General features: G+C 37.0%; 1 protein-coding gene across 1 annotated transcript in view; it reads right to left on the bottom strand.

The window, feature by feature from the left end:
• LOC109061405 (protein sidekick-1-like) overlaps positions 1 to 3767 on the bottom strand; it is a 206867-nt gene extending 203100 nt beyond the window's left edge. Inside the window, 2 exon segments of the mRNA XM_042729635.1 lie at positions 2159 to 3023; positions 3333 to 3767. Coding sequence (XP_042585569.1) covers positions 2159 to 2651 — 493 coding nt within the window. The 5' untranslated portion in view covers positions 2652 to 3023; positions 3333 to 3767.
• Between the last annotated feature and the right edge of the window lie 8365 nt (positions 3768 to 12132).

Below are 12132 nucleotides of genomic sequence, written 5' to 3'. Positions count from 1 at the left end.
AGGATTAAAAGAAAACCCACAAAGACAACTGTTGATGCATGTTTTATGTACAGTGGCATTCTTCATTCACTATTAATTTGGCATTGGTCTTTTTTATAGGGAAAAGGGAAGTAAATACCATGGCATACCTTGTATTATTAACAGTTTCATGACAGGAAAACGTCTTGGCTATGTATGTAACCCTCGTTCCCTAAAGGAGGGAACGTAGACGTTACGTAAGATGACCGACGAATTGGGATCTCAATTCGTCGGTCAACCGACGTGACGTCAAGAGTGACCGACTGAAAGGGAACCGGATGAAACCGGCTCTAATTAAACTGCATGGAACAGCAAGTGTCAAACTGGGTTCCAACAACTTGACTTGAATGAATTTCTAAAATTGTATGTCTCTTATAAGTCAATGCTTGGAATTACTGTATCATTTACTGGATAAAATAGCACTTTCTTAAAGATTAAATGCTTAAGATTTGGAGTGACATTTATATAATAACATGAAATGTATAATTATTTTACAATTTCTTAGCATTTCCAGGTTTTCTATTACTGTCAAAATTCTGGTCTCAGATAAACAGCTCTTAGGAGGGCAATGCTCATAAAAAAACTAAATGTTTACCTTCAGATTAGTGTTATATCATGTTGAAATGCTGCTTCATACTTGTTGCGAATATAATATTAATGGTTTGCACCTTTGTCTATAATAGGCTCCAAATTCTTACCATGAGCAGACCTTGACATTGATTTAGAAGTTGATCTTACATTGGACTTTTTCTTGCAATTGGCCTGTTTTAAATATAACTTTTGAATAAAATATTTTTAATTTCTTCAAAAGTGAAGCTTTGAATGATGACAAACACAAATCCTTAAGAGATTTCAGGTTTTGAAAGAATAAGCTTGATTAGGGAAAACTGATGTCTGCACTGCATGGAATCAAACTAGTATGATGCTTGACAAAGCAGGATGACTCCGTTTCTGCCATTTGCCTGATGGGATGTGATCAATAACCTTCTGACCTCCTTAAGGTTGGGGTTTGGGCCACATCCAAAGCCATAGCGAGACCTTGACATTAACCAGGGGAGAAAGCTGAGTCTGCAAGCATGCAAAGAAAGTGAGAGAGGAAAAAAGTGCCAGCCACCAATGCTAAAGAAAAGTCACAGGAGTGGGTGTTCTTGTGAACTGTTTTGAGTCGAATGCTTTCATGCGTCTGCATTAATGCAACCTCCAAAAGAAAGAGAGATGGATTTCACAGCCCCAACAATGAAAAGCCCACGGCATCTCCATGCCAAATGCGTTTAATACGGTGAGGCGTCGCTTGCAATACAATCACTTTTGAATCTTTTAATCTTGCTGCCATTTTAAAGACTGAGATGCTCCCACGTGTGGCACGCAAAAGCTGTGTTGTGCTTTGAAAAATCCTAATACAATCAGTAACACCCCCCCGCCCCCCTTGCAAAACAGCCTGCCGGGTACCAGAGCGACCCAGCTGGCACCGTATACAGTCTACAGCCTGATGAAGCCGATTCCAGTCAAGGCTTAACTGAATTCTGCTCTGAATCATAATTTTCAATCTTAGAGTGTGTCAGCATCCTTTCCTTCACACCCTTTCCCTTCACACACATGCACTTTGTAAATTCATGCATCCTGCTCCCTCTACTTGTCAGTTTGACGGTCAGTCAATACGACGTGTGTGACCTGAGAAAATGTGCATGTTGACAGCATATGACCTTTACTGCTTTTGTTGAGACATACACGGGTACGATCACCCACCCCTCTCTCGCCATGTCCCTCACGCTATCTGTTCATCTCTCTTTCCATGTCCCCCAAATCTGTCTCTCTTTTAATTTCAATCCATCCCAGTCTCATTCTCTCTAGGTTATGTCCCTCTTTTTTCTCTCTGCCCCCTATTCTCTTCTCTTTCAGGTTCTCTGACACCCTTAAGAGCACTAAATGTTACATTTGCCTTATTTTTAAATAACAATTAACAATCATGTTACAACTACATTTTTATTCATGGATTTAAACATGTAATGGCATCATTATAATCCACTTAAAAATAACTTAAAAGGTCTTGGTAAAATATTTACTTGTCAAAATAATGTTTTAAACCCTGGATAAAATGAAAAGTCACCCAAACTCGTTTTATGCTACACAACTCACTTACCTTGAGCGCGCAACATGTGGGTATTCCAGAAGAACACAAGGGCAAAAATCCAACCCCACATCCCGCACTTCGCTTTCCTCGTCATCGCCTTCCTTGTATTTCCTTGGCGGAGAATAATCCCTTTAACTTTGCCCTTGGTAAGAGGGCTCTGACCCCCGCTAAAGCTGGAATCTATAACCTCGGCAGATGTGGAGGTTTTTGAGAAAAGCCGAAAGTGCGCGCTCTGCTTCACCGCATTTACAAGGCGATTCTCATTCACCCCACACGCGGGAGAGTTCAGCTCCGAGTCCGCGACTTTCCCTGTCGCTTTACTTTCATGTCTCACGGCTTTCGGGAAGCTCTCAACCTCGTCCGCGCATTTAGCACTGAAAAAAACGACACCTTCAAACCAAAAAGACCAAGTCTCCGTACGCTGCTCCAAAATTAACGACACGCTCCGTGAACATCCCTTCTCTAATCGCGAGCCGCTTTTCTGTGTCCCGAGACGGCTCATGATGTTTCAGTATTGATTCCAGTTAAGTTTTAATACGTTTGAGTGTACCGGATTTAATTTATCCGCTTAGAGCGCCAATATCTCCTGTAAAACCACGTTGTTTTGACGTAGGCTGTTCGCAGTCGGATTATCTACCCGATCATTTCGAGCATTTTCACGGCATTAAGCGACTTGAAGAATCCCTTACAATCCATATCGGTGCTCATTAGATGTGCCTTTATCCATTTGGAGCAGACCTCGGGAAATATTGTTTGATTAAGTGTATCTGGTTAAGTGTAATGTAACCCAGAAGACTTTATCTATCCAACAGGTTAACCAAGACGCAAAAAGAACCAAGAGCGTCCAGTATAAATCCTGTAAAGGAATAAACACCTGTGAACAGAAAAGGCAGGAGTCATGAGTAGCTATTCAAATTACGAACGGTGTAATATGATTTCATTCGTAAAACGTAATTAGATACTCTAACAAACTTAACTAAACATGTATGAGACAAATTATTCCAGACCTGACTGATACATAACTGATTCACTAAAAAGACCAAGTAGGCTAAGAAATCGTTTGACCACACTATTCGCGCTGCATGTTTTTGATTCACTAAAAAGATCCGACTCTTGAGATCAGTGAACGTTCCAAGTTCCACACCATGGCAATGGTAAACGCATTATACAACAGCCTCCTCACCTTTATCAATTGTTGAGCTCTGTTCCGGCAGTTACTCCTTAAAGTTCGGTTTTGCAGTGAATTGATGTAAATCTTAACTTTGGAAAATAAAATTAAAGTCCTCACCTAACGCTCTTGCAGTGAGGTTTGGCTGTATGAATGCATCAAACGAAGAGAACTGAGCTCTGTTGCGGTCACCGAACACCTGCTGCCCGGACCGAAGATGAACAAAATAAATAACCTGCAACAAAGCTCCTGTCAGGCAGATGTAGTCGGATGCAAGTGAAACTGACACTTCTTTAAAATGCTTTGAATGAGCCGCTCGAGTTTCTCTTCTCTGGAATAATAATAATTTGTAGAGGGCTGAATTTGAAGTTGAATTGAGCGTCCCACCCGCTCCGCCCTGTTGAGCGCTGATTGGTTCCCCCTTCTGCACACCACATGGAGAGTTGAGAGCCAGTGGAAAAGGAAAAGCTTCTGAAACACGGTGCCATGCGCCCCCAATCAGACAGAAACATACATGCTCGAAAGTCACACTGAAAAAAAAAAGTTTCAGATCTCTTTTTAGAACGTCTCGGAAAGGCTTAGTTTTTTTTGTCATTGCGTAATAAGTAATGCTGTGGAGTTTCATATGGGATACAAAAGGTACTTATTTTTATTCACTTATTGATTATTATTATTATGTTGTTCCAAACCAGTGTTTTTTTTTATCTTCTGTGGATTTTTTTTTTTTTTTTTTTGACAGCTCATAAAAAGCTCACATCTGAATGAGAACATAATGAAATTTAAGTGCTTATTCAAACATAAAAGATGCATAAAGCCATGGTTTGATGTCAACTCTTGATTTGAGAGCTTTGATATTTGAGAGCTCTGACTTAAAATATGGTCTGCTCCACAGAAAGAGTAATAAATTAGCTTTAGAAGACTTGGTATATACAAACAGGTTGCATGGACCAGCCTATTTTTTGTCATTTTTAGTTTGGGAGAAACATTGAGGGTAATAAATGAAAAAAAGATTGTTATTTATAGGTGAATTATTTTCTAATCCTTGCAGAAAAATGCTTGGTAACCAGTAGTGAATGGATGAATATCAATATGAAAATTCAGAGCTGTTAGCGTGTCAAGATCAATGTGTTAATATTGAGCCAGCAATTATTTTATTAAGAAAATTTTGTTTTCCTTAAATGAAACACTGATAATTAAACCTATCTAAACCTATTTTAGATTTTACCTGACTTTATCATGTCAGAGTCTATTCAGGATCACATTTATAGTTATAGCACTGGTTAAAATGAATATTGCAGTTGTGGCATTTATCTTATTTAAAATAAATGTACTTTAAGATGCGTTAACAATATTATTCAGAATTGTTTAATGGCATTTGCTGTGTGTGTGAATATATATTTTGCCTTGAAAGCCACTGGAGTGCACAGAGAGGTTATTAAATGTCATTTTTAATCAATAATCAATAACAACGGCTCCACTGAGCACTCAAAAAAGACATCAAGATGTTTATTAGCTTCTAAAAACTATGCCATTTCTGCTAACAGTGTTACGTCCATGAATAGCAACTCTCTGAAATCATTCTTTTCCAAACATAAGGCCTTAAACTCTACAGAAGTAGGTTCTGTTAAAAAGCTATTGAAGGAAGGGGGGTGGGGTCTTGCTCCCGTCACTGAGAGCAGTTCCTTCATTTCTCAGTGGCAAAATGTGTTAATACTCTGGCCTCTGCCTGTGCTGGTCATTCCTTGGTTTCTATTAAGTATGTAATTGGAACAACTAATTCCAAAACCAATTTCATTTGCAATTATGTCCATCACCATTTCAGGGCACTATTCATTTAAAGCCTGTATTACTCAGACAGCGATAGTGGACTGACATGAGGACACAGGTGTGTGCGCGCACACACACACACACACACACACACACACACACACACACACACACACACACACACAGATACCAATCTTCTGCTCTGCCTTGAATTAAATGTTTCTCAAGCCACATCTGTTAATGTGATTTTTCAGGTACGTAAATGGTTTCCGCTCACTCTATGTCAGAGGTACTTGTTAAATCCAGAAACCAAGCACAACCTGTTAAAGGAGCAGTTCACCCAAAATTGAAAACACAGACATCATTTAGTCACCCTCTTGTCAGTCCAAACTTGTATGACTTTCTTGCTTTTGAGGATCACAAAAATAGAACATTTTAAGTTAAGTTGAGCTCTTTAAAATGTAGTAACAGTGAAGAGACTATAGCTTTAAAGATTCCAAATGAATCCAATAGTAATAACGCTGTAATGCTATATCTGAAGATGAACAGACTCTATAGTAATTTAAGTCATTATTTACTTATTATTTCCTCTTCAATAAGTAGTTGACCACTGTGACCTGATGAGTTGAACTCCAGAACTCCAGAAGTATTAGTCTGATTTGTGAATGAATAATTTAGGGCATTTTACACTTGGCAGGTTTGGTTATATTAAAACAAACTCTGGTGTAATTGATCTCTTAGTGCGGTTCATAGACTCTTGTGCAAACCTTTGTGCAGACCAAACAAGTGAACAGAAACCCCCGGAAAAGGTGGGTCTCAGTCTGATTCCAGATGAACTGTGGTATGGTTTAACTGATATATAAATGCAACATACACCAAAGACATCTAAACAAAGCAAAAACAGGATGAAACAGGATGCAACTCTAAAATGGACAAAATGCTCAAGCATATCTGTTTCTTCTCGTCATAGGAGTTATGCTGCCCATTACAGTTCAGTACAGAACTGCCATCTCCTTACAGCAGATCTTCGTTTGTGTGTGCCATAAAGGACACCTTTACAAATGTTATAAGCTCTTCATGAGTTATAAGCTGGTAAAAAAAATTATAAATAACACCATGCACACACGTACAACAAACACATTTAGCCTATAGCATAAAGCATTGTTTTGGATGTTCAGTACATTTGCAAAACATACATCATAAAAGCTATCCAATCAGGTTCTGACCGTATCCTTATGCCTTCTGTTTTGTATCCATATGTTCATTCTTAAAAATGACAATGTGAACACTAAGCAAACCAGAAGTAAATGTATAATTTTCTATTGAACTACAAGTATAAAGACACACTTGTACTTGTTTTGTGAACTGGATGAACCAATTCATTGAAAAGAAACTTAAAAGAATTCATTTATCAAAGAGACTCAATTAATAGCCAAGGAAAACTAGGGAGAAAAAAGAAACAATCATTTAAAAAATACAATTAGTTACCTAAATGTAATTAATAATTATTAACAATATAATTAAAAATAATATAATTAAAATATAAATTAATAATACAATTAAAAATTGATTTATTTTATGGATTCAGAAGGCATGGAATATAGTGTAGAAATCCCATTTCTATAATACTTTCATGGTGGTTTTATGTTCAAATTTTCTTTTGTGTTCAGCAGAAATTTCAGCTATGCTCAGATTCAGACAAAGTGGAGTATGAAATCACAATTCAATCAAAACACTTTTCCCAATTTCAGTGCTGGCATAGCCACTGTGTTTTGCATTTGTAGGGCAATATACCTAATATTAGCTCATCTGATGAAAGTTTACAGTACAGATTATTACATTTGATATGAATATTCATCCAAGACAAAAAGAAAGGCTGCATGTTGTTCAAGGAACACAAATATTGAATAAAACCGCTGACCACTGACAAATAGATACTTAGTCTACAAATAGCGCCACCTAATATAAACATCCAATGAAACTTAACCTGGAATGTATTCAGCTACTGGTCTTTGAACTCTCATGCTTCTGTCAATCATATTTATGAGCGTGCACAAAGGTGTCCTATTCAAGACATTCTTAAATCGATGTGCTCTTTGAGACGCCGACCAGTTTTGCGTTTCAAGGGATCAGATCGCTTTGTGAAGAGTAAGAGTTTACCAGATGGAGTAAGCACATGCATGTTTGCGTGTGTGTGTGTGTGTGTGTGTGTGTGTGTGTGTGTGTGTGTGTGTGTGTAAGGTGTAAAGGTGTAAATCCATAGCTGGTTAGAATAAGGTCAAAAACTCAGAGACTGTTTCTGATAAGCTCTGATTTAAGTAAAAGCCCACTGGCATGATACATTTTACAACCTGAAATGCATACATGTTTCCCTGCAGAACACGTTTTCCCAAAGGAAATATAATATATATGAAGCATACAAATGAAATAGTGAATTCATAAGCCCTAATGGTATTGGTGGGGGGGGGGGCATTCAGGAAGTTCGATTCTCAGCCTGTGTTTCTCATGCCTAGAAGCAAAGTCTCTTTTGCATTATAACAGAGAAATCTGATCCCTCACCACCACCCATTAGAAAAAGAGAGATGTTCTCATTCTCCCATTTCTATCACTGGAGTAAAGGAAAATGAAAGGAGGAAAAGGGTGTGTGTATGGGTGTATGTGTGTAGCAAACCAATATAGTGGGCAATACAGCTGAAAGAGAACAGAAGAATGAGAAATGGCCGTAGAGATACAGGCCAGACAGACTGTCAGTGACAAAATGCAGGAGAGCCAAAGTAGGAGGGTGAGAGAAAAGACACTTGCAGGAGGAGAAGACACTGAAAGTAGAAAAGAGAGTGATGGATAGGCACAGGAGGGAAGATAAGAGAGGTCTGTAGGTGGTACAGGTATATAATATATCCATGAATTACCACCTATGAGCTTCCCTGTGGGGTGTCTGTAGCCTCAGGAAAACATAGAGACATAGTGTGTTGGACTAACGCAAAATAGAAAACCGTTATTTTAAATTATGATAATATTTCAAAATATAACTGATTTTATTGTTTCTTAGATTTTCTTTAAAGAAACTTCAAAACAGTTTTAGAAATCTTATTGAGGCTCAACTTAAAAGTGACACTAAAAGGGTCAATCAAATGCATATATGTAAATGTAATTGAAACCAATTGGCAACATGCAAAGTTCTTTTGCACAACTTTCTTTAGAAAATGTAAGAGTGTAGTTTTGGATGGGTTTGTGCATTCTCAAGTGATTATCTTCATACCACTGCATATGTTTTGTGCACATGAGTAGACTAGGGTAATTATGGGTAATATGAAAAGCCATGCAGTTGATATCCATGATCACAGGATGTTAAAGCTCCAGCGCTCAAGGCCACAGGTTAGTGGGTGTTTGTACCCAGAGGCTCAGCGAAGCAGGTAAGATCAGGTGAGCTGCTGTTTCCTGAAACCTTATCTGGAGCGTTCATGCTCCCTCGCAATAAATCACCAAATACTGTAGACACACCCTGAAAAGAACACAAAAAGGATGTGAAAAGAGTGAAATGATACAAAGAAAGAATAAAAGGAGAAAAGAGGTAAATTAGCTTTGGAAAATAGATTCTAATTTTCTGAAAGATGTGTGATTATATAACAGCTGAAGGTAAATGAAAACATTAAAATATTAGTCTAAGGCCAAAGAGGCATAAAAGGAGTTTAAAATATACTTATTTGTTCGTAAGTTTCTAAGAGTTTGAAAATGTTTTTGAAATAAGTCTCTTAGTCAAGTCTGCATTTATTTGATTAAAAATAGTTATTTTTTAATAATATTGTGACATTACAATTAAAAAATTAAAAATTTAATTTTTTAGCAGCCATTATTCCAGTCACATGATCCTTCAGAAATCATTCTAATATACTGATTTGCAGCTCATTAAATATTTCTTCTTATTAATATCAATGTTTAAAATGGTTGTGATGCTTAATATTTTTATGGAAAAATATATATATATTTTTTTTAAAAAGGACAACATTTATTTGAAATACAAATCTTTTGTAACATTATAAATGTCTTTGATGTCACTTTTGATCAATTGAATTGAAGATTAACTTCATATATATTTATATCATCAGTCAATATATTATCAGCTTAAATATTATTGGTATGAGCCAAAATCTTCATATCAGTGCATCCCTACTTCAAAATACAGCAAAATAGCATTTTATCTAATGAGTAACAGAAATGTATTAAAATATGGGAACTATGATATTGTTCATAATTTAGTCACAAGCATTAAATGTTGCCAGAAACCTTGCAAAAACCCCCTCTTGAAACCTTTGTTTTGAAGAGTGTATCATCATGTTGGCAGGTTGTTCACAGGCATGCGGCATTCATATTATCTTCAAAAAATGTCTTGTTGACACCACCTGGAAGCAGCTCAAGACCAGGTGGTACAGTGATTCAATGTCCATTGTTTGACTGGACAGCACTAAACCTGGACCCTAGGAACCCTTGAAGTGCATGAAAAATTGCCAAGGCTACAAAATCTGTTGTTCGTTCTCATCACTAACAAACACTTACGAGACAAGTACACATTTACTTCAGAGTGGCGTATAGACTCATGTATCTTAACTTGCCCTTTTTAAACCTTCTCATCCCCCACACTGGAGGTGCTTAGGTAATGTAATCCTGTCTCACTCCATCTCCCGTAATAGATGAACTCTGTTCACATCAGCTCCTAGTGTGACCAATACATCACAGGTGTCTAGCGTTCTCTCCCTAACACACACACACACACTCTCAGAGGGAAATAAATTTGAGCAATAAATAATGAAACGTCCCGCTGTCTCAAACAGATGTATCAAAGAGACCGTCCCTCGTCAAATGCGCGAGAGAGTGGCAACGAGAACGAGGCAGAAAGAATCAGGCGTGGTAAGATTCAAATGAGGTTTTGTTGATAATACATTTACATAACAGAGAAAAGCTCATGTTTAATTGATTTAGTCTGAATTTATTCGGCAAAGCCCTAAGCCTGAAAGAGCAACGCTGGGTAGATGCGACCCAGCAAAGCACCCTCAGACTGCACGTCGTAACTTCAAGATTAGGGCATTAGTCTTGGGCCGCCTTTTTCTCTTTCTCAAATGAATGTGGCTCACTGAAATATTAATTTATAATCTTAACAGGTAGGCTGTCATGTTAATACGGTTTCTTTTTTTGCTCAGGGCAAGACCTCTGAGAGGCTCAAACAAAGGGTGGATCGACCGCTCTGCAGATATTTTTAAGAATCTCATCTAAGATGTCCAAAGAAAACCCCAGCTATCATACCCAGTTATGTTTATGCATTTGGTAGAGGCTTTTATACAAAGCATTGTACTGCAGGTACACATTATGTTTGTTCATGAATTCCCTGGGAATCAAACCCATGACCTTGGCATTGTTAGTGTTGTGCAATACATTAAAAAATTAAATAAAATGTCAATATCAAAGTCAACTGAGGACCCTGTTTCACAATGTAAATTGTAAAGTCAATTTGAAATGGAATATACCACCCATTCATTTTTATAAAGTGGTATATTTACAAAATGTTTCAAAATACAATTTTTCTTTCTTACAAAAAAAGAAAAAAAGAGGAGAGTCGTTTTTTGTCCTCTGCTGGTCTGTAGCTTTGTTGTCCCCAATGTCTGCAGCTTGACCGCGTTCTAATGAACCACTGTCTTTGAAATTTTAAGGATAGAAGCATGTATCTTTCTGCCAGAATTGAACCCTTTTTCTCCTGACTTAAAATAGTTATAATTTGATTCCAATTACATCTGAGGTACTACTACAGGCACTGTTTTTGCCCTTTAGCTGGTCTCATTGCAAGATGAGATGACACAGCAGAAGTTTTAATTCTTTTCCTCTTTAGAAATATTCGGAGTGGTGTCTTATTTTTTTCCAGTGCTATTTTTTTTTATTATAATAAATTATATATATATATATATAAAAATTTTTTTTATAATAAATATATAGAGTACTTTTGTTATTTTTTGCATTATTATTTTAATGGTTGTCTATAACAATGGCTAAATAATTATTGAGCTATTTTTCACTGCCACGCAACCATGTGATGTCAATAAATTAAGAATTAATTTCCTTTGAATGATGTACAGTGATGAATTATGCATGAGACCAAAACTTGTATTAAAAGGGTAATTTTGATTTTGAGCACAAAATGAAGTTTCACTGCAGCACAAATGTTCTATATACCTTATATTCTCTTTGTGAAACGACCTTTTTAACCACTTTTCAGAAACTAATTTATATATACCTAATTGCCCCCAGTGTAAAATTCAATCACTGACAGTTAATTCAGTGAGAATGTTCTGGTATGTGTTGAGAGAGAGAGAGAAAGAGGATGAGAGCATGGCTTCTCTTAAGAGCTATAATTCTGACAAAGAAAAAGAGTTCAGAAAGGGTAACAGTTTGTTGGAGTAGTGCTTAAACAAAAGTCTCCTCTGTGTGTGTGTTTGTGTGCACAACACATAATTTTATTTCTTCTAAATAATTGGTTTCAGTCAGTCTAAGCTGCTCCAGCATTAATATGTCAAACTGACAATAAGCGTCAGGACCGGAGGTTAACCTCTGCCATCAACCAACAAGAGCTTTAAACCCTTTAACCCTCTGACCAGTGTTGCCATGTCCATATAAGCAACTTTGGTCTTGTTTGTTTATAAAGTTGTCCCAGGCTAGATTATTTTGGCTCATTTCCAAAATACAATATGGACTGGCCTGCAAAATCCTAAATCCTCCCACCTGCTGTTTAAGCCACAATTTATTTTGTCATTATTAAAGGAACAGTTTAGATCAAAAATGATCATTTGCTTACAATTTACTCAACCAAAGGCCATCCAAGATGTAGATGATTTTTTCCTCATCAGAACAGATTTGGATACATTAAAAAAAACCAAAAATAATCCACAAGAATGCAGTCTCAAACAGCTCATAGAAACATCACAATAATCCACAAATAATCCACATGACTGCAGTCAATCACATGTTGTCCACCAGCATATTTGTTCAGAACTGGTTTTGCTTG

Source organism: Cyprinus carpio, chromosome A1 (assembly GCF_018340385.1).
Source record: "Cyprinus carpio isolate SPL01 chromosome A1, ASM1834038v1, whole genome shotgun sequence".
In the NCBI taxonomy this organism is placed as follows: Eukaryota; Metazoa; Chordata; class Actinopteri; order Cypriniformes; family Cyprinidae; genus Cyprinus; species Cyprinus carpio.
This window is presented reverse-complemented; position numbering and strand designations above follow the sequence as displayed.